Source organism: Rissa tridactyla, chromosome 5 (assembly GCF_028500815.1).
Source record: "Rissa tridactyla isolate bRisTri1 chromosome 5, bRisTri1.patW.cur.20221130, whole genome shotgun sequence".
Taxonomy (NCBI): domain Eukaryota; kingdom Metazoa; phylum Chordata; class Aves; order Charadriiformes; family Laridae; genus Rissa; species Rissa tridactyla.
This window is the reverse complement of record NC_071470.1, coordinates 16,371,233-16,394,315: the sequence shown is the minus strand read 5'-3', so window position 1 is coordinate 16,394,315 and position 23,083 is coordinate 16,371,233. Positions and strand designations below refer to the sequence as shown.

Here is a 23,083-nt window from a genome sequence, read left to right as displayed (position 1 = left end):
GGAAGGGACCTTTAAAGGTCATCTAGTCCATCCTCCCCTACAATGAGCAGGGACATCTTCAACTAGTTCTGGTTGCTCAGAGCCCCACCAAACCTGGCATAGAATGTTTCCAGGGATGGGACATTTACCACCTGTCAGTGGGAGGTTTCCTCTTCATCTGTGGTGAAACTGTTTCTTGTAAAGGCGCTGCAGAGAAATGCTAGATGTTTTGTTGTTTATTGTAGAAACAAATATATAAAATGTCTTTCATCTTCCGTTGCCTTAATCAACTTCATTGTTATATAAAGGTGTGACGGAGCGGCGTTGTGCAATGCTGGGTAAGGACACTCAGGCAGCCTGCAGGCAGGTTCTCATAGGTAGCAGGAGCAGTAAGGCGGTGGTAGCCCAGCAGTCCGCCTGGACTTTCATGTCATACATGCCAGCAGGGCTAATTCATCCAGGCAGAGTGCTATACTTAGGTGTTAAGTTATTCCCATGTTCAGATTTCAGTGCGTATCTTTCTTGCATGTGAAGGTACTGCACATTGCTGTCGTGTTCCATGAATCTCTTCAGCAACTGTCATCTAAGTGTGGATACACTTTATACTACTGTACCTCAAGAAAAGCAAAAATGGCAGGCATCAGTCTTCCTGTATTTAGTAAATTTACCGTATGTCAACATGTGTAGTTTTGCTGTAATTTCAAGTATGTTCAAAGATGAAATTATATTGTGTAACTGCTCTGTAAGATATTCACGGTGCTGATGCCCCAGATGTGTATATACCAAGATTGTTAAATTAATCAATACTGAAATAGCATCTTTCAGGGCTAATTATCTGTGCTAATTGTTTTTATTTGAAGAAATCCAGGGAAATTGCTTAAGGACTGGAACAGACCCCTGTTAATTTTGTACTGCTGCTGTACAGCAGACTTTTATATAGGATAGAAAAACAGTTGCATGTATTTGAAAGAAATATTGACTTGGATTGTGGTTTTATGTAATCAGTGGGATTTGCATATCTCTCTTATCCGCAACAAAATTTCCCATGGGTCCAGGGAGAATTTTTCAGCAGGAGTAGGATATTTGAACAGGACAGGACTGAGGAATGGCACACTGGCCTTCCAGCCACCCAATTATACAGAAGGATAAATCGCCTTTTAATTGGAGACTGTGTAGTCTGAATGATTTTTCAGCCATGTTTCCTCAAAATACACCTGTATGAGGAATTAAGGATGTGATAGCTTCTTAGCACCCTCTGGCACCTGTATTCTCCCACCTGAATGACCAAGCTTTAAATAATGATGAATTTGTTACTAGCATTGATATTGTTCAGGCAACCTATTTTCCTGCAATAAGAAGCCAGCTAGGTTGTCTCAGTGGTCATACAGAGGCCACCTCCCTAAAAATTACGCCGTTCTCTGACTCGTTCTAGGTCTCACAGTTCAGGCTAATCATTGACAGGGCTTTTACGATCACAAGGTTTTAGTGAAGCTCTGATAAGACACTCCAGCAGTTCGTAGCAAATGAAGACAGTGTGCACGGCGGGGACTCCAGCAAATGAATGGATTTTTTTCACCATCAGTGAAGGAAATCTGACTTTTAACGCTGATGCTATAAACCGGCATTATGTGTGGCCGACGACTGGAGAGGTTTGTTGCATTTTGGACGTTAGTTTTTATAAGGATGGTTTCTGGGCTTGCTGGAGAAGGAAGATCTGTGTGGAAAAAGGACCCCAACTTCAGCCCTGTGAGTGAAACACAGATGTTTTTGTATGACACGTTCCCCAAAGAGTTTCTCTGGGGTGTAGGGACGGGGGCTTTCCAGGTGGAAGGCAGCTGGAGGAAGGACGGGAAAGGCTCCTCCATCTGGGACCGCTTTGTCCACTCGGAGTTCAGGGATGCTGACAGCACAGATGCCTCCAGTGACAGTTATACCTTAATGGACAAAGATCTGTCTGCTCTGGAATTTTTGGGAGTTTCTTTTTACCAGTTTTCAATTTCATGGTCAAGGCTTTTTCCCACTGGAGTGGTGGCAGCTCCCAATGCAAAAGGACTCCAGTATTATAACACCCTTATTGACTCTCTGCTCTACAGAAATATTGATCCTGTGGTTACACTGTACCACTGGGACCTGCCCTTGATGCTGCAAGAAAAATATGGGGGATGGAAAAACGAATCAGTAATTGATATCTTCAATGACTATGCCACCTTTTGCTTCCAGACCTTTGGGGATCGTGTTAAGTATTGGATTACAATCCACAATCCGTATTTAGTTGCTTGGCATGGGTATGGCACAGGTATTCATGCTCCTGGAGAGAGAGGAAAAATAACAACTGTCTACTCTGTAGGACACAATTTGATCAAGGTACGGTATAGTAAGATTTTACACTGATCTTGCACCGCCACGGGAAATGATGGGAGAATCAATCTGGAAAAAAAACACCAAGGAATGTGAAAACACCGAGAGATAACCCTCAACTAAGGCAGTCTTTTTTTTTAATCCTCGTATTGATTTTGTTGTTGTTGTCACAACACCTGACTCAGTAATTACTTGGTTTAAAGTTCTTGTTTATTATTTTATTTAAATTTGATTTTGCCTACAAAATCTGGCTACTAAAAAGCATTATTGTCCTTCTTTATTCTTTTCATTTAGTTATCAGCTGTTTTCTACAGAATTACAAAACAAAAAGGCTTGATCTCATGATCAGTAGCTTCAACAGCTGCAGTACTGGGTCCTAAATTCGTGGTATTCTTTCTATGGGAAGGCCAAAAAGAGAAATCTGAAGTGAGTCATATTTTTTAAGGAAAAAGTGCAGATGTTGTTGCTGGTATTCTCAACATCATTACAGAGATTACAGCGTCTCCTCTGATAGATTATGAATTTCATTCTACAGAGTAGCTAGTTCCTATGCATAGGAGATTATATTCTTATTTTCTCTTGCGATAACTTAAAACAATTTCCAATAACAGCAGCTTAAGGTAAGAATTAACAATATCAATAAAGCATTTTTTTTTTCATCTGTAGCCCTCAAAGTACTTTACAGATCAGGTCACTGTCCTATCTCTGTTTGATAGAGCAGCTAGTATAATTCCTCCTGCTCACACTATTCCTATCTGTCACAAAGAGAATTTTTCTAAGTACCTACCATACATTATAAATGCAATTAACAAATAAATCAGAATGTATTTGTCCTACAGAATGCAGTATGCATGTGGGAAAAAATTAATTGCCAGAGTAGTTAAAAATATTCTGCAACCAACCATTTGTATTTCTTATTTTTGCTTCTGGGCTTGAACCGGCAGAACCTCCTTTTTCAGAAAATTCACACTGCAGTCAATAGAAGTTTTACACACAGAAAAGTCATCGAGCATCCTGAGTTATTAACTGATGTCAGATGTAGCACAAGAATGATTTAACTGTAGAAATTTGTGAAGCATCTCAAAGAGAACTGATGCTCAATCATCCTTTTTATTTTCAAGTGCTATATAAAGTAATATATGTAAAGAGACAACTTAAGTTTGCAGCATTGCTTGCCTGCGTTTCTGAGTGGCACAATCAAATCTAGGGTATGAACTAGGCAGTCTCTGCATTTTCCCACTCTGTAAAATCTGTGTGAGCGGCAAACAGCACATAGGGAGCAACGACTCTGCTGAAGAGTTCCAGGAAGCCAAGCACAGCTGGGTCTGATATACAAATTACTCACCAAATTCCTTGGTCAATATTAATTAAATCTCAGACCTGATCTAATAGTTCATTCTAGCTTTAAAGTCTGTGAATCTGAGTATAAAATCAATCACTTCAATGAAAGAGTTAATGAAACTCTCAGCAACACACAATCCATTAACTAGTTTTATATTATTTTGGGGTAGAAATTATTTTCATGTTGTATCTTTCTTACAGCCCCATGAATGTTACCTAATGTATTAGCAGTTCTCTCCTGTGGTGCTGTAAAATTTCTGGAGACTTTAGGTCTTCATGAAGAATCTCAAATTTGTAGTAATGTATTTGAGGAACTGGTGTTTGATGTTTGAGATTGGAGGTAGAATGGAAGCTCTTGAGGTACCAGTCGACATGAGTCAACTCTTCTGAGATATGTGTGTGTATATATATATAAAATTATTTTTTTTTCTTAATAAAATGTAATTAAAGCCAGTAATTCCACAGAAGCTATAGGTGGTATTATACGTTTCAAGCCAACTAGCCAGAATCTTTCTCAAAGATTTCTGTGGGTATCTGAATGTTCAGTGTTTTTAGTATTGTTGACAATACTGTATTAATATAATGTATTGATGCACAATCAGGATTCATGTGTTGTGAAATGGCTCGCTTTTGAGAGGCAGGGAATGTTAGAAGAATCTCTCTTTAAAGAGATTTAACATGGCTTTTTATTTCAGGACTGACATATGCAAATCTGTTTCTCAGACATTGTATTATGGCTACCTTCTAATTTACCACAGCAAACCAAAATGTCCTCCAAAAAAAAAAAAAAAAACCCCAACAAAAACATGAGGTTTTGGCAGTGTGAGGCAGACCCTGTTAAAGCTGTTGAAAAGATTCCCATTTATGTCAGCCGCTTTAGGAAGAGTCACTTTCTTGTCCATGTCAGGGGCGTCATTTTTGGACAGTCTGTTGAAAGACAATATTCTCCGTGTTGCCCTGTGTACGTTACCAGGTCCACCCACAAAATATGCTGAGCAGGAAAAACAGGTCTGTAATGCTCAGAAGAAACTAATCTGGGCACCACGCTGTTACATCGCAAATTGCTGAGTAATCATTCTCAACCCTTTTTGTAGTATCTTTGGATAAAGTAAATGAGGCGCTCTCATGAGTCCTACTTGTAGTTTCCTTTACCAGTGTGCTGTTGCAGTTGCGGTGTCGTGAGAACTAGTCACCATTTATGTAAAGGAGTGCTTTTATGTGAAACATCAGTCATAAACTGAAGCTAAGTTCCATAGAATCACAAAAACAATACAACAAACCATAAACCTCTCCTTTTTTGGACTTTGGATTATTTTATTGTAAGTACAGTTTCCAAGTTGCCGGAGATTTTTGTGTCTCTAGAAGAGGGCTGATGAAATTTCTCTTAATTTTAAACTACCAATTTTAGTAGACTAAAGAAATCCAACATCTTAAAACTCAAATAATTGGCTGGCGTAAGCAAAAAGTCCATGCATTTTAGAACCGATTAAAAAATATCTGGTTCCGTGAATGAACTCAGGCAGGTAATTAGGTAGATAATTGTCTTATTAAGACTTTTCAACAAAAGTAGGATTGTTCTGTCTTCACCAGGCCCCAGAGCCCTATGGTGTTGGCCAGCACAAGGCATTGCAGGTGTTGTATTGCCTAATACATGTGCTTTCCTTCTGTGCCTTGCATTCTTCTAAGGGAATGCCCCAGATACATCTGCTTAAGAGACAATCCTGCCTTTAACATGGGTCTTGCTATTGAAGACCCATAAAGAGGGCTAGTGAATGCGGCAGCAAAGGCTGCTGAGCAGGGTGCTTAGCAGATCCGCGTGGGGAAAATAATCCACACAAGAACTCCTCAAAATTTCAATTAAAAAAACATATTCGCATGTTACTATATACGCTCTTCATACACAGAGGGTAGTAATTGCTACTGATCGTTTTAAAGGACCTGACACTACTTCCATGGAAATTAATAGGAAATTTGAAGTTTGATGCTTATGAATTATAAATTGCTAAGGGGTTCACTTAGATAGATCTCCATTCAATTGTATGATCATTGTGGCTAACACGAGGAGCCTGTGGAACCTTATACCAGATGGAGAGTGGCCATCAAAAGTCTATCTCCTGTATTCATTAAAGGAGACTGTACTCCACAGAAGCAACATTGGAAAACAATTAGTGACAACATGTAACTTGCCATGCAACATTTGAAAAACGCATCCAAGAAGGTACAAAACCTACAGGCTTGCTCCTGAGGCAGTTGTCATACTGAGGCAGAAAAGAAAATAACCGCACACAGAAAAGTTAGCTGGATTTCTTTGATTTAACAGTGAATAAATCTGACAAGAAGCAAGAAAATATAAAGCAGATGAATCGTTGTGGATCGAGCTAAATGAGATATATACCCGATATACTATTACCATTTTGTCTGGGTCTAGTTATGTTCTTTTATACTTAGATTAAGGTTTGCAAAGATCACAAACTGCAGACCAAGCTGTCTTCTTTTCGTCCTCTGTATCAGTGCTCTCCAGGCAGTTCTGCCTTTACTATGTAACAGGCAGAAAGGGGATTTTTTTGTTTTTTCCTGTTAAAGATCATTCACACTCCTTTCCATCTGGCAGAAAACCCCAGGAGAAAACTGCCAGAGTAACATCTCCCTAAAAATTTTCTTTATGAGCACACCTTCATATCACATACCGGGAAAAGGCAACAAATTGCCTTTCAGACATGGTGTCTCCATATAGATCCGTCACGGATCAGGTTCATCTCTGTGTCCAGCTCTTCGGTAGCTCTTGCTGTGCCAGGATCTCTGCATGGACACTGCTGTCTTTGCGGTCTTGGGATGAGCATGTCGCAGAGAAGTCCCATAATTCATTCTCCTCAAAAACAAATTTCTGCGGAATGAATGGAGAATAAATCTTATCTCTACACCCAATCAGACCCTTTCTTCTCTTCCTCCAAAGAGGTCTACGTTCTTCAGCATCTACAAAGATGAAGCTACAGCAGTGATGATGTAAAATTCAGCACTGATTTGCACTTTCTTTGTATGATTTGTCATTTTCAGGTTAGCTTTCTTACATTTCTTGGAAATCATCAGGAAAAATACAATCCAAATGCAAGATGGTTAGCATACAACAAATTTGTTAGTAAGGCCTCACTCCTTCAAACCACCCTCTTAGAAATTTAGTTGCCTACATCTCAAGAGCCCTTTTTCCTTCACGAGGATTGAGCTTCAGAGTCAGTCTGCAAAGTGAGGGCTTTAGCTCTACTAACTACGTGGCACCTTTACCACAGACCAAAAGGGCCTTGAACTGAAATATACTCTCCAAATCAGCCAGACAAACCTGCCCTTTGTCTAAAGTGATGTTTAACACCATCATCAGCAGAAGTCTCTATTCTGACTCTTCATGGTTTAAAAGCCAAACAGTTAAACACAAAACCAGAATCATTTTATTAGCGTTTTTTACATCCTTGTTTTCCTAAATGTTCTTGCTCTCCAGCATGCAAAAATAACTCCATATACCCCTGACATTGTTTTGTGTGCTTATTGCTGAGACTTTCAAGGAAAATTGCTTGACTTTAGCGTATCTTAAGAATTTGAAAGTACTGTTTTTTTAACAGTAAATTCTTTGTGTATGTACTTGATAAATTACAGGATCAGAGTTCAAGGAGTATGAGAATATTTCCAGAAGAGAGGAGGACAATACATTGTCTTGATTTTATTACATTGACTTATTTATCCTTTTACAGGGTTAATACTAACTAACTTAGCACTCTCTGTGACTTTCAAGTCTATGGAATAATTTCTATATTAATACCAGGAAAATATGCTGAAATTAATGTGTCATACGTATCTAGAATAAATACACGATATTGATCCTGCTTTCACTGTGTACTTAGCCTTGACATTTGTCCTTGATCTGACAAGGAAAGTGAAAGATTAGGGATTAAACTCTAACTGAAAAAAAGATTAGTCAAGATTTACTCAAAATAGCCAAACTGGTGTATGGTACAGCTTTTAAATTGATGCCTGTTTCATATGTGGTCTAACAAAACAGATTATATTAATCAGTTCGTTCCATCAACAGTAGTTTGCACTTAGTGAACACCTTCCATCTGAGAATCTTCAGCTGCTTTACAGATAATTAACAACTCAAAACAGAATTATAGGCAAGCAAATGCTATTGTTTCTACTACCTCTGTAAAAACCCTCCCAATTCTCTACTATAGACAATATTTTTAACAGTAACTTTACTTTTTTCTAATCAACCTCTTGAAGGTGCATATGAATACAATGAGTTGTCCCTGATTGTCTTTTACCTGTCGATATTGCATTCTAATTAGATGCGGTTTTTTGGCAAAGCCATTTTTCTCCGCTTCACCTAGAAATGTGTGATTGCTGAGGTTTACCTGGTGCTGTTTGTCATGCGACTCGCCACTGTGCACAATACAGCTGACCTCAGCAGGGTTTTTCTTGTTGAGTCAACACAACCATATACCTTTCATTAAACAGTGGAGTTAGTAGCCTGTGTCTGGGGAAAAAAAATATACTAACCGGGTGAGAAATCACCAAAGGCTGAGAACAAAGCAAGCCCCAGCGCCCACCCCAGGCTAGACCTTCGGGAGAGGACAGTGAGGGTAACTGACGGGATGGCACCGGCCACTTACATTTTCTGATGAGACTGGTAAGAAATCCATTTTATAATATTTTAACTGTATCTTGCAGTTTGCCTCATGAGTAGAATTTTGCTGACTTCCCTTTTCAGCTACAGAACCTGCATTTCAAAGGTTACTGTTACTTTATCAGTATTTTCAGACAGACCTTGAACAAATGTTACGAGCGTGACCTTAGAAACCATAAACAACTGATACATAAAATTTCACAAACTGTAATTCTTCGGTACTCCCTAGCTTAACCAAATATCTACCTGACATCAGGTCTTTTGTTTTTTTTAAACTGTCAAGGCTGTGTGTTTCTAGATAAATTAACCAAAATTATTGGCAAAGATAAGCAATGCTGTTTGGCTTGGTAAATGATGGCAGTCTAACTTGGCACTCCGAGTGTTTCACAGTGCTTCTCAATGTTTTTTCTGGGTGCAAACAGTTATTTTCTTTCCAGAGTATAAAGCCACACTTCAGGAATAAGGTAAACCCTGAGTTACTTGACAACTCCTCAGCTGGGAGAGCTCAGCTCCCCTCCCCTGTGCCACATCCTCTGGCATGACTCCCGCTGCGATCCAGAGTCCCCCTTCTCTGACATCCCAACTCTCCCCTTTTCCTATGGGACTCTGACAATGCTAATGGTTCCTCAATCTCCCATGTGTTCCTTTTTTTTTTTGTGCAAATTTTGACTGCTGTATTCTCTTATTTAAGTAATTAACAACATGACATTTGAAGGTAATTCTGGTGTGTGACAATGTTACGCTTTCTAAAACATGATGATAATCAGAAAAATGGAATTAAATCGTGATACAAGGTATGCTTTCATTGTCACTAACACAAATAGCAAAACTTCTGTCTGTCCTAGGCAGGCAGTATTTGGCCGATTATGAGTACTAAAACATGCCGTACCCGATAGAACTTCTGAGGTACTGCTGCCAAATTTCCTTTTAAGACCAAACTGTTGTTGCTCTCTCCTTAATACGAATAAGCTGCATTCTGTGCTGTTGCATGTACTGTCAGAAAAGTTGTTATTATTATAGCAGCTTCAAAGAAGAAATGAACTAAAATTCTGGATCAAAATTCTCACACAGAACTGTGAAACTTGACATTTGGGTTCAAACTTTGCAGCTGGGTCCTTTCTCCAAGGTCTTACATTTAGGGACTCTGCAAATACCAACAGTTGAACGCTTACTCATATGATCAGGCCAGACTAAACCACATGGAAGTGTATCCCAAGAAGAGGTGGATATGGTTTGATCAGAGTAAATATAGGTGACCCCATGGCACAGAGCAGTTAACAGCACAGGGCCAACACTGACAAAGGAAACATCATTTGAGATGCGGAATTTATGGAACAATTGTCAAGACGGTTTAAAATTTTAACCGTACCAGCAATCACTGCTTGACAAAGAATGACCTAGATGGGACTGTCTAGATCGCAGGGTTCAGATCCCACCATTAACAGCTGTTTAGTCCCAAAGCATCCATGTAACAGCTATTCACATCCCTCTGGGGACCTCTCATGAAATTTACACCTATGTTAAAAGGCAAAAAGCCGCAGCTCTAATGTGTCATAAGAACAGCCCGCATGAGATACTAAGCAATACCATCATCTTGAGGTACCTTGCAGTATGACAGTAATTGCCCATTAGAACTGTGCAGGGTAATTAGCATGCCTCAACTGTTTGTTAATATTTCCGTAGTAGTCTGCAGTGAATCAGATACAGCTCCCTGCCTGTGGAGCTGCTGACACACACAAAGATTTATTTCAGAGCTACAATTAAATGCTATTTTTCTCTCATCAGGCTCATGCAAAAGTTTGGCATAACTACAAAGAACGCTTTCAACCATATCAGAAGGGGATGATGTCCATAGTATTGGGATCCCACTGGATCGAACCTAACAAATCGGAAGATGCTTTGGACATTTCTAAATGTCAGCAGTCTATGGAGAGAGTTCTCGGGTGGTTTGCTAAACCCATCCATGGGGACGGCGATTATCCAGAAGAACTGAAAAATGAATTCTTGTTTTTGCCACGCTTCACTGAGGATGAGAAAAAATACATAAAGGGAACAGCAGACTTCTTTGCATTTTCCTTTGGTCCAAATAACTTTAAACCTCCAAACACTCTGCCAAAAATGGGACAAAATTTGTCGCTCAATTTGAGAGAAGTACTGAACTGGATTAAACTGGAGTACAACAGTCCTCGAATCTTGATTGCAGAGAATGGCTGGTTCACGGACAGCCATGTGAAAACAGATGACACCACAGCCATCTACATGATGAAAAACTTCATTAACAAGGTTTTACAAGGTTTGTACACTAGTTGTTCGATTTTCAGAGAGCTTTTAAAGATCATTTGATGTTTAGCTCTGTAATGATTTAATCGTTTTTTGAAAGAGATAATGGCAACTAAGTTAATTATTAATTATTTATACTGCATGAGTACAAGTCATGGATCATGATCTACTGGTGCTAGGTGTTGTACAAACACAGAAAAAAACCATAGCCACTGTCCCAGAAAGCTAAAGTCCAACATCTGCATTGGATTTTAAAACTAAGTGCACAACTGTGTCAGAAATTAATGAGAGCAAATCTATTGGATATCACTTTTCACTGCTGGCAGCCCAACTGTAAAACCTTTGTGCAGGTACATACCTTGACAGCAGGAAAACAAGACAGTGACTACAGACTGTCATTGCCATGCTGGGGTCCTGCTCCAACGGAAAACGCACGAAGGAAATCAGCAGAAGAAGAGGCAATCATTCTTCAGGATTATTGCATGCCAAACAGAGATAATATGTTTTAATAACACACTTCTAATCTTGGTATTTGCCCTTCATAAAGCCAGTGTACAGGGGTGCTCTCTGAAGGCAATGAAATACATATATAAACGCTGCTAGTACCTAAAGCCCCTGCAAAAACAATATTTCTTTTCCCCCTCGCCCAGTTTGTAGGTTCAGTGCTGGGAGAGGGATGGCAGCTGCTCCCGAGAGCCATCCTGCCAGCAGGCTGCCCCGCTGGCACACTGCAGTGATGGGGTGGCTCAGATCCCTTTACAAAAACCTTTCTTATCCTCAGAAAAGGGAAAACATGAGTAATCATTTACTTGGACACCAAGTCAGGGAGTACTGTGTCACCAAAAAAGTTAATTAAGCTTCTAATGAAGACTTTCCAGATATATTTAAAGTTGGCTCAAATTGTAAACTTCACATAGCACATCTGTGTGATATGCCCTGCCTTTTCCAGATGTTGAGGAAGTTACATGCCAGTATTTGGTCTATGATATTTTAAATACTGCCTTGACACAGCAGGAAAGTCTAGATGCAGGCCTGGATTTGGAGGTGTGGAACAGGGAGATTTCTGGAAACACATGAAAGAAAATCCATAGCATCTTCTTTTTTTGAATCGTCTACAGCAGACCGGGCTGTAATAACCATCCATGGATTCAAACTTCTGAAATACTTGGTCAGTGTTCAACCAATGGCTGCTTCTCAAGAATTGCCATCTACATTTTTATGTATGCAGATGCTTCAACCTCTGCTTCAAAATACAGGATTACCTCTTAACTAATGCATTTTTTTGTGAAGCAAACTTTAATTTGTCTGATCAGGAATAGTATTTGGAACATCTTTTCGTATTTTTACTTACAGATAAGTCAGGTATAAATTTGCTGTTTGCAGCAAAATCTATTAGGTCATGTTAACCTCAAAACATCATTTATACGGGCCAAATTGTGATGGGATGGTGGCTAAGACAGCACGTAACAGGCTATAAGGAGCTATACTCTTGTGTGTGTACAAGCAGAGTGCTGTAAACTTTGCACTTTATGTCTGTAACTCACGGCGCTGTGAGTCATGAAAATATGTGATGTATAACATCACTGTAGTAGTGAACTGACGCTGATTACGATATAAGGATGCAGTTTAAACTACAGCTCCCGAGTGGCACACGCATACGCCTGTCCATACTGAAACCATTCTGCAGAAGGACTCCAAGGCTCCCCCTATAGCAGACACACAAATGCCTTGAGATCTCCTTCTGTGGATGTCACCTCTGGTGACACAGGCAGCTTAATTAACTCCTGACCTCGTCTACCTTCAGCCCCGTGTTCTTGCCCCCAGCCGTCGCCTTGGGTTTTAGGATGATTTTCTCATCCCCACTCCAACACTCAGTGAGGATCCTGACTTCTCTTTCTGCCCTCTCCTTTCGCTGTCACTGCAGACATACTCTCACGCTGATCCAGAGGATCTCTGCCTATTACCCACCTATTAATTCTTCTTACCACAAAATATGCATAAAATAGTGCTTTTTTACCTACCCATTTAAACAGCCAAAAATTCTCATCTAGGCACACACTGTCTCAAGTAACACAGCATCTTTTGCTCTGGCAATTAAACTTAGCCGCCATCCATTTAGTATGCTTCCAGAAAAAGATATTTTTCTCAGTTGTCACTTATGCTGTCCCAGTACATCTACTTCCATTTGTTCCACCTTCCTCATTGCAGGCATGAAGTACTCATCTTTACTTGCAAGGCCCTTCTGGCCTATCTCTTTATCCTCTACATCATTCTCCACCTCTGCATTTTGCATTTGATATTTTCAGACATTTTTGTGCTTTCTCCCATGGTATCCCTGATATTTAGGAGTTGCTTTTCTTGATAATACATGCCACTTTATTGCTTCGTCACATTCCCTCATCTCCTTACCAGATAGAATCATAGAATCATTCAGGTTGGAGAAGACCCTTGGGATCATCGAGTCCAACCATCAACTCTAGTCCACAAAGTTCTCCCTTACACCTTATCCCTTAACACCACATCTAAACGAGTCTTAAACACATTCAGGGATGGTGACTCCACCACCTCCCTGGGCAACCTATTCCAGTGTCTGACCACACTTTCTGTGAAGAATTTTTTCCTAATGTCCAGCCTAAACCTACCCTGCTGCAGCTTGAACCCATTCCCTCTTGTTCTATCGCTAATTACCTGTGAGAAGAGACCAGCACCAACCTCTCTACAATGGCCTTTCAAGTAGTTGTAGAGAGCGATGAGGTCTCCCCTCAGCCTCCTCTTCCTCAAACTAAACAGTCCCAGCTCCTTCAATCGCTCCTCATAAGATTTATTCTCCAGGCCCATCACCAGCTTCGTTGCCCTCCTCTGCACTCGCTCCAGCACCTCGACATCTCTCTCATATTGAGGTGCCCAGAACTGGACACAATACTGGCCTTGTCTATTAGCTTCTCATATACTTACATTGCAAGCTCGTGGGCTTTCTGATTTCTTCATCCAGCCGCTAGTAAAATATCACGCTTGATGAAGACAGTACTGCTGGGCACCTCGTTACTCTGCTGCGTGAACACAAGCCCTGTGCCAAACTGCCTCCTGCTGAAGTTGCAGCGTGGTGTGACTAAGGCAGAGAAGTTCAGTGGAAATATAAAATGATGCAAAGCGAAATGTTCTGAGAAAATAAGGCAAAGCAATGCTGGGTGAGAAGAGAGCTTTAAATCAGAATACTTCGTCTTTATTCCTTGGCTCGCTCTTAGTGGGCTACAGGTAAAATTCGGCTGTCCATCTGGCTGTGTCACAACCCTCAGTGACCCCACTTGGTCACTGCTTTGCCCTTGATATTCCAGCCCTTATAAGGTTAACATGAGGACTTATCTGGCGTTCTTTCCTAGCTTAAAGCTGGCGAAAGGCAGCTAACATGACTGAGCATGGAGTTTGGACTTTTTCTTCCAGGCTGCCAGCTGGCACATGCTGTAAGTGGGTAACGAACGTTGTTGTTAGTTGGGGTCCAGTGAGAAGCTGCTTTGGAAGTTCTGCTGGTGAATCGGGTTCCATGTCCAAGAAAGCAGTCATTTTGTCATCTTTCTTGTATATTGTATGTAAAAGATTATATGTATACTCCTTTGCAAGATGGAGGGACGTTAAGATTGCCTGAAGAAACACGCATGTGCTGCACCCATTCTGTGAATAAATCAAGCACTTCAATCTCTGGGTTGATCAGCCCAGCTTCTTCTGAAGTCATTATGTGTCCCATACTGACACATTTAATTTTTCAAATTAGAAGGCTGAATAGACATTCCTAAATGTTAGAGCTTGCAGAGGTCTTTCAAATAAAGGTAGAGCAATAAAAGAGCGTTTCAGCTTCATGACAAATACAAAGGCACAAACTAGATCAGCTGTTGCACCCTTCATTTTTACTCATGATTCTCTAATTTTATTGATATTACTTGAAATCATCAAATGCAACTTAAAATCCGGATGTGGCATAATATTTCATGTTTCCTCAAAGCACAAATAAAACATCCTACAGTAACTTAATTTAAGGAACCAGTGATGTACCTATTTTTTAGTGAATAAGGACTAAGATATATAACACCTATCACAGCTTTGCAATGAATTACAATGGCCGATAACCCTATGAGCGTTGAGAAAACCCTCAAGATTTTAAAGTGAATAGACCTTTCTCATAAATATCCCTTATATACGTTAGAGTCCTAAATATAAGACTCATGGATTTTACTTTCTCTTACGCAGCTATTAAATACGACAACATCGATGTGTTTGGTTACACAGCCTGGTCACTCCTTGATGGCTTCGAATGGCAACATGCTTACAACATTCGGCGTGGATTATTTTATGTAGATTTCAAAAGCGAAAAAAAGGAAAGGGTTCCCAAGTCATCTGCACTTTATTATAAACAAATCATACGAGAAAATGGCTTCTTCCCAAAGGAGTCTACCCCGAGCTTGCAAGCTCAGTTCTCCTGCGACTTCTCCTGGGGTATCACCGAGTCTGTTCTTAAGGTAAGTGTGAATTATTGGAAAGATGGCTGGAGGCAGAGCGATCAACAACTTTACTTTGTGAATAAATGACTGTGTACAGCACCTTGCGTTCAGGAATCTCGGTGCACACTGCAAACAAGTTAAGCCTAGCCATAATTGCATAGGTTCAGTTCTGTGTACTTCACAGGTTTTCAGGTGAGCTAGTCACGGAGTGCTGGGTGCTCCTGCAGGAGCCCTTCCAATTATGGCCCTCCCTCTGCTTGCATCTCCATGTGGCAGATCAGATCAGGAAATTTCAGACCAAGAAGTTGACCCCGACCGATTGTTCCCGGGTTATTTTTCAACCAGGGGAGTTTCCCAATACAGCTCGCAGTGTGGCCATAGGGATGCCTACGACAGCGTGACAGACAGGGTGGCACAGGGCAGGGTGGTTACACTGGTGGCAGCAGAGCAACCCGCAGGCTCAAGGTCTCGTCTGAAGCTACTGAACAAGGCAGGAACAGATTCCTAGGTTGAGGCTGCCTCTAAGTGCCACTTGCACAAGTAGTAACAAGCCATTCTTTAAAAATACTTATACCACAGGTGAAAATAAACATCAGCACACATGGCTTTTATCACCTGAGCTCAATTTGAAAACAGATCATACCACCTTTTTTCCAAACTGCTTCCTACAGTATCTATTTCTACTTTACATGTGGTAGATAAGCTAACCGTAACTGGTGAGGCCACATCCAAAGTACTGTGTCCAGTTCTGGGCCACCCAGCTCAAGAAGGACAGGGAACTGATGGAGAGTCCAGTGGAGGGCTACAGAGATGATCAGGGGACTGGAGCACCTCTCTCATCAGGAAGGGCTGAGGGACCTGGGGCTGTTTAGCCTGGAGAAGAAAAGACTGAGAGGGGATCTTATCTATATCTAAAGGGCAGGTGTCAAGAGGATGGGGTCCAACTCTTCTCAGTGGTGCCTGGTGACAGGACAAGGGGCAACAGGCACAAGCTGGAACACATCTCAACATGAGGAAAAACTTCTTTACTTTGAGGGTGGCAGAGCACTGGAACAGGCTGCCCAGAGAGGTGGTGGAGTCTCCTTCTCTGGGGATATTCAAAACCTGCCTGGACACATTTCTGTGCAACCTGCTCTGGGTGACCCTGCTCTGGCAGGGGGGTTGGACTAGATGATCTCCAGAGGTCCCTTCTAACCCCTGCCAGTGTATGATTCTGTATGTATGGCTAGTGCTGGGATACTCTTTTTGTCATCACATAAAGATAGACAAACATCAGCCTCAACAAAATAACAGCAAAACTCCATAATTTAAGCTATTGACTGACAACCATAGGAAAAAAAAAAAAAAAAGGTAAAGCTTCTATATACTTTGCTAATCATTCTGAGGAAAAATACATAATGGAAAAGTGCATTTTCTTTAAAAAATTCAGATTTAATCTAAATATTTTGAACTTCACTATATTGTATTAAGAATCCTACAAAAAATCTTTTCAAAAATTACCCGGTGCTACACAGGATACACTCTGTGCTAGCCTTGTTTACTAGTAGATGATAGTAAAGACAGAAATAATATTAAAGGCTACCAGCCATTTATGTCAGATGTTTGCTTAGGCAGAAGGACTGCCAGTAAAACCAGGGAACAGCGTGCCACAGTTTCACAAGGCTGATCTCAGCAGCAGTGCCAGAATAATCCGTGCCTGCCTCACATACTCCCCCACGGCTTGTTCTCACCACCCAGCTGCCTGAGAACTGCTCTTTGCATGACCACAGAGTGAACTCAACCCAGGAGATCAGGGCAAACGCCAGTGCGTAGCTGAATAGAGAGTGCGATTTTAATGTTTTCCGTAGATGAAGGAACAGAACGAGTAGGATGACCACTAGCACAGACAAAGCCTGTATAGTCCAGCCTGTTATCCTCTTCCCCTTGGAGCATCTAAGCGGGACCTCCTGACATCCAGCACTACTCCTACAGCCGAACACAGGCGGAAGTGCAGACTACAAGCAGGCATTTGTTGAATTAAACCCCGTTCTAACATACCGTTTTTATTTTCACAGGCAGAATCCATGGCTTCCTCACCGCAGTTCTGCGATTCCAGCCTGTACCTCTGGAACATCACAGGAGATGGGCTCCTGCACAAAGTTAAAGGGGTGAAGCTAAAAACCCGACCGGCACAGTGCACGGATTTTGTCAGTATTAAAAAGCAACTCGACCTCCTGGAAAAAATGAAAGTCACCCATTACAGATTTGCACTTGACTGGTCGCTAATTTTACCCAATGGAGATTTGTCAGTGGTCAACAGGCAAGTTCTGAGGTATTACAGGTGCGTGATTAGCGAAGTACTGAAGCTCAACATTCAGTCCATGGTCACCTTATATTATCCGACTCACGCCTACCTGGGCCTGCCGGCTCCTTTGCTGCAGACAGGAGGATGGCTGAACAAGTCTACCACCTACGCTTTTCAAGACTATGCAGCTTTGTGTTTTCGGGAACTTGGCGATTTGGTTAAACTTTGGATTACAATAAACGAGCCTAACCGGCTAAGCGATGTCTACAATAGGAGCAGCAACGATGCATACCGGGCAGCACACAATTTATTAATAGCACACGCCATGGCCTGGAGAATATACGATGAGCAGTACCGGTCCTTGCAGTACGGCAAAGTGTCCCTGTCCCTGCACTCGGACTGGGCTGAGCCTGCCAACCCCTACTTTGAATCGCATTCAAAAGCTGCCAACAGGTTTCTTCAGTTTGAAATAGGCTGGTTTGCTGACCCCATATTTAAGACTGGGGACTATCCAGCTACCATGAGGGAATACATTGGCTTTAAAAACAGAAAAGGCCTCTCGTACTCTTCGTTGCCATCTTTCACAAGCGAGGAAAAGCAGCTCATCAAAGGTGCAGCTGACTTTTACGCGCTGAATCATTTCACCACCAGATTTGTGATTCACGAACCTCAGAATGGGAGCCAGTATGAATTTGATCGCGACATCCAGTTTCTGCAGGATATCACCCGCCTGAGCTCCCCTTCCCGTTTGGCTGTGGTGCCTTGGGGAGTGCGCAAAGTTCTCAAGTGGATTAAAAAAACCTACGGTGACATCGATATTTACATCACAGCAAACGGAATAGATGACCAGTCCTTAGACAATGATGAACTTAGAAATTATTACTTGGGAAAATACATACAAGAGGTTTTAAAAGGTGAGTATATGATAGATTCAGGTTCTTCAGAGCCATTTCCATGGCACAGAGCCAGGCATTCTGTAAGCAAGCACCTCAGACTTGCCCCAGAGAGAGCAAGCAGCTCTGGTTGAGATGCAGATCCGGCCTCCTGAGGGGCCTCATTCTTCAGGTACACTGGGGCAGATACACCACAAAGCAACAGCATCAAGCCCTCACATGAAACGCAGCCACAGCTGCTTCCAGTTTAAACCATGTGAGAAGTCATCTGGGCATGCATGTACAACAGAGTAGTTCTTCAGAAGTTAGTAGGAGATGGCACTTCAGACCAACAACTCCCAAGAGACAACTCTAGTTTCTACTGTACAAAGAAAGGCAGGAGCCTCTTTACTTGCTGCTGAACTAGAGTCACTGGACAGGAAAGCACGAGCAAGTCCAAGGAGACCTGGAGGGACAAACAGAAGAAATACGGCAGGTCATCAGATTTTTAAGCAGCTGCTGTTGAAGGGAGAGTCAAACTCTAGTTTCTTGCTTTCTCCTGTGCACCTACAGAAATCTAGTTCTTCAGGGACAAATCAATAGCAGTTATGGGGGTAGAGGACAAAAACGTTCAAGGCAATGATCTTCCGCAATAATTTAGCGTATGAGAAATACTGCAGGGGCCTCACCCTTCCCATCCCTCTTCCTCCAACCAAATGTTAGAAGGAAAGCAGCAAGCCACAGGATACCAGAAAGGCCTCGGTACCTGAACCATGCAGCCAAAAGGAGAGGTGCAATACATCCCTGCCCTCACCGCTCCCTATCTGTGAGCGCTAGTGACCTCCCCAACCAGGACGTGGGGTGCCTCAAAGCTCTTCTGAAGCGCCTGTCCCCAAACATAGTCTACGTATCCTGGTTTCTCCTCTCCAGGAGCTAGCTACAGAGAAAATGAGACAGGTCTTACTCATGGCTAAAGCATGGCTTTGGATCACTTTTAGACACCAACAAGAAACAGAGCGTTCCTCCTCCAGTGCTTACTTAGCTCTTTCTCTATTACTATGGGACTAATGAGCATTTGCCGATTTATTTTCTGTGCTGATTTCACATTGCAAACAAAGGAACAGTAAGTTGTTAAAGGAAGTAAATTATTGAAGGAAAAGGTTGTTTAAAGGGCACTCATGACAGTATTCCCATTTTCATTTTCAGGCAGCGTGATGCTTTACAGTACTCACGGAAAGATCCCCCCAATTTACAACTTTCTTGCTTAATCTGGGTCACACACATCCCTGACTATTCTGCTTACACATGAATCGGAGAGATGTTTACTCACCAAGGACTGCTATTTATGATTTAATTTTCACCCAGCGCTTGGGTGCAGCAGTATAACCCAGAGTCATGCGTGCTGCAGGGCTGAGCAGCTGGGTTTGGAGCAGGGCAGGAATTTTCGGGAAGCTCCTCTCATGGCACAGATGAGCCGCTGCTGCCCTCGAGTCGCTGCAGCTGGATTTAGTCAAGAACAGTGTCCGGCTTTTCCCAGCAAAGCAAGTTCCCAGATCTAACCCTCTTCAAATCCATATTTCACAGCGTAGGTCCTGAAAATTCCCAAATTCTAACTTTTATTAAAACAATGATGCACTCTTTCTACTTAATTAAGACAGTGGGAGCCGAGTACCGTTAGAAGGAGTAAGTAAATATTTTATGGTGCAATTATGCTTTTTAAATTGATAGATTAATCATTTGAAATCTGAACTTATTACCAGAAGGTCAGCAGGTCATGCAAGGTTTTATTAACAACATTTCTTTCTTCTCTTTTTTTTTTTTTCTCTCCTTTGCAGCATACTACATTGATAAAGTCAAGATTAAAGGCTACTATGCATTTAAACTGACTGAAGAAAAATCTAAGCCCAGATTTGGGTTCTTCACTTCAGATTCAAAAGTCAAGCCTTCAATAAAATTTTACAATAACCTGATAAGCAACAATGGCTTTCCTGCTGACTATTCAGTCTGCGACCCCCCCAACCAGGAGAGGCAGTGTAGCTTCTGCTTGTTTATTTCTCAGAAGAAACCATTAATCTTCTTTGCCTGCTGCCTTTTCTCCACCCTTATCTTGCTTTTAACCATTATTGTTTTTCACAAAAGAAAAAGAAGAAAACGTTTTAAGGCAAAAAGCATCCAGCACATCTGTTTTGTGTTCTAAAAAGGGGGCACAAGCCCACTTTCAGCAAGATCCATCACCGTTTGCATTCTACAGAGGACGATGCAGATCAGACAACTGTAGAAAAGCACTACGTGAGTCACTCCAGTCACACACACCAAGCGTTTTGTTGGAAAACACAAAGTAATTGTATGGACAGGAAGAAGAGCTACGACGACATTTCTTTCTGGTGAAATTACTTTTACCCACCTTCTGTATGTAAAATTTGTCTATTTAAAAAAAAAAGGAAAAAAGAAAATTTTATGACTCTCCTGTGCGTTGGAATAACCTTTCAAACAGTTTGACTTGAAAAGAGATATTAAGCTGTGAGAACTGAGATGCACTTTTCTATGGACCTCTTTGGACCAAAGCGTCTTGTGATGCATATTCATGTTATAAACGTTGTTGAGCATGAAACTGCAGTTGTTAGGGTTTACGAATAAAAGTGTTATTAAAACCCACAAACTTTCACCTAGGTACAACACCAAGAATGAAATGTGCTGGGCCAGTTTCTGAAAATACCTCTAACTAAAAGAATGAATCCAAGTTAACTCCACTATCGACCAACATACCTGTCTCTCTTACACACTGGATGAAGTAGAGATCAGATGTTAACATTTTAAACAAATGGAACTGGACCCACAGGAGACAAGTGAAATTAATACACAATCACTATTTTTCATCTGCAAAATGGGGCAGCCATAAAAATTTTTACTAGCAGAGAACATCAATATAAATAGTAACTATTAAGTAACTATTCGAGAGCGCGATACATAATTCTAAATTGCACTTCTTCATAGAAATAAATATATATTATCATCTTAGCTCTGGTAAAGTGCCAGGGCAAGCCATGGGTGGGAAAAAAACGTAAGAGTTTATTGCTATTAAAACATAAAAACTGTATTAAACAAAAGCTACCAACCCAGGCATAATGGTCCGAAAGGATAAATGAACATGCTAATGTCGTCTGAACTTTTCAGGGACCAAACCCAGAGGGGTTTATCCTTGGTCTGGTTTTGGCCATCTCTAAATAAGTCCAACAAGTTTTTCCTGTGATCTGCACCATCATTTTAAATCTACGTTGCCCAGCCTTTTCAGTCACCACATCAAATGTCACGCTCAGATCATCCCTGCCCAGGCAGGTACCACACTCCTCTGGAGAGAAGCAGAGAAGCTGCTCTAGAAATCAGAGGGCAAAAAGAGCTATCAGTTAAATTCTCACTGCCTTCCTCCACTTTACAACCTCCTTTCCCAGTGGCTAGTACCATTTTCAAGACACAGTGAAACCCCCAACCTGTTCCCACTAGAAGCTGGTTACCTCAATCTTAAAGTCCCCAAAACAGACAGACGCACTTTATCTGTACCCCAGTGCTTCTGAAGAGTCATATAAACACATTGTCTTTTCCAACTGCAGCTGAACACACAAGATAGCATCAAACACAAGGTAAATAACAATGTATTATCATAAAGTAAACAACAACATAAAGTATTGTGGCCACTTACAGACTACTAGAAACTTTGTTGAAGTGCTACTTTGAGGATACGTGCAATTGACTGAACCCCAAACTCCCCATACTTGGCACAAACTTGAATCTCAGTTCATAAACACACAAGACCATTAAATTTCAAGTATTGGTCAACATCACAGAAGGTTCATTAATTAAAAAGGTAAGTACTAGTAAATGGCCCATTTCACACCATAAAACCAGCACAGGTGTCCTTCCATCACCCGCAGACACTGACTAGTTCTCACAAACAGCAACCGGGCAATCACACTGAACACAGGGAAACTCTTGAATTCCACGTGCATCATGGGTGCACACAGAATTTTGGGACTCTTTTACCTGCGCAATTCGGACAGTGCAAGAACCCATCTTAAAAATGTTAAGCAGGCCACGTACAACGTCCACATCTGCAGTTTAGTACCACTACTTTTCTAGGCTCAGAGATGCTGGTACTGTGCACCCCTGTTGAAGTCCATAAAATCATGCAAGTGGGCGGTTTGGGCAATTTCCTGAATTACTTTAGCACACATAGATGCTTTCCTCAATTATAAGCTTTAGCAACTTGTTGCCAAGTACGTTTCTGCACTATCCCAGTGTTCTCTGTGAATGTAACAAGTGACAATGTGGTGAAACTCAACAATAAGCTCTGCCTGAACTCTGAGGTCACGTTCTTGGTTTTCTTAATTGAGCAATACAGCTAAAGCAGCATATTTTCAGACTACTTCTTCAATCTCTGTATTCAGTTTAAAGTCTTATAAATTTGGTTCCACCGATTCCAATTTTGGTTTTAATCTACTTCAGATTCTGTCATCACAAGTCTGAACTTCCCTCCAGAAAACAGAGGGAATCAGTTTTTGCAGTCATTGGTTTGAGGTTCTGAAATAACGTGGAAGAACACTAGTCTCCTTTCTGTGAGAAAAATGCTTTTGCTATTCCTTGATACTATGATTTAAAACTATCATTTCATGGTTCACACTCCACCAGCATGAGGTTTCCAAACCATCAGACTTCTTTCAGTCTGAATGTTCTCAGAGGCCCGTAAACAACATGTACACAGCATTAACATCATCTTGCATTACCCTGTGACAATTTATCCAAAAGCCAA

The 23,083-nt window shown here is 41.3% G+C and overlaps 1 protein-coding gene across 1 annotated transcript; it reads left to right on the top strand.

Annotated features, from left to right (window-relative positions):
- The first annotated feature begins 1,487 nt into the window (after positions 1-1,487).
- Positions 1,488-23,078, top strand: KLB (klotho beta). The gene is given in 6 exon segments (XM_054202132.1): positions 1,488-1,601; positions 1,603-2,343; positions 10,136-10,643; positions 14,873-15,141; positions 17,178-18,321; positions 20,115-23,078. Coding segments are annotated over 6 exon segments (3,123 nt in total). The 5' UTR covers positions 1,488-1,502; the 3' UTR covers positions 20,477-23,078.
- The last annotated feature ends 5 nt before the right edge of the window (positions 23,079-23,083 follow it).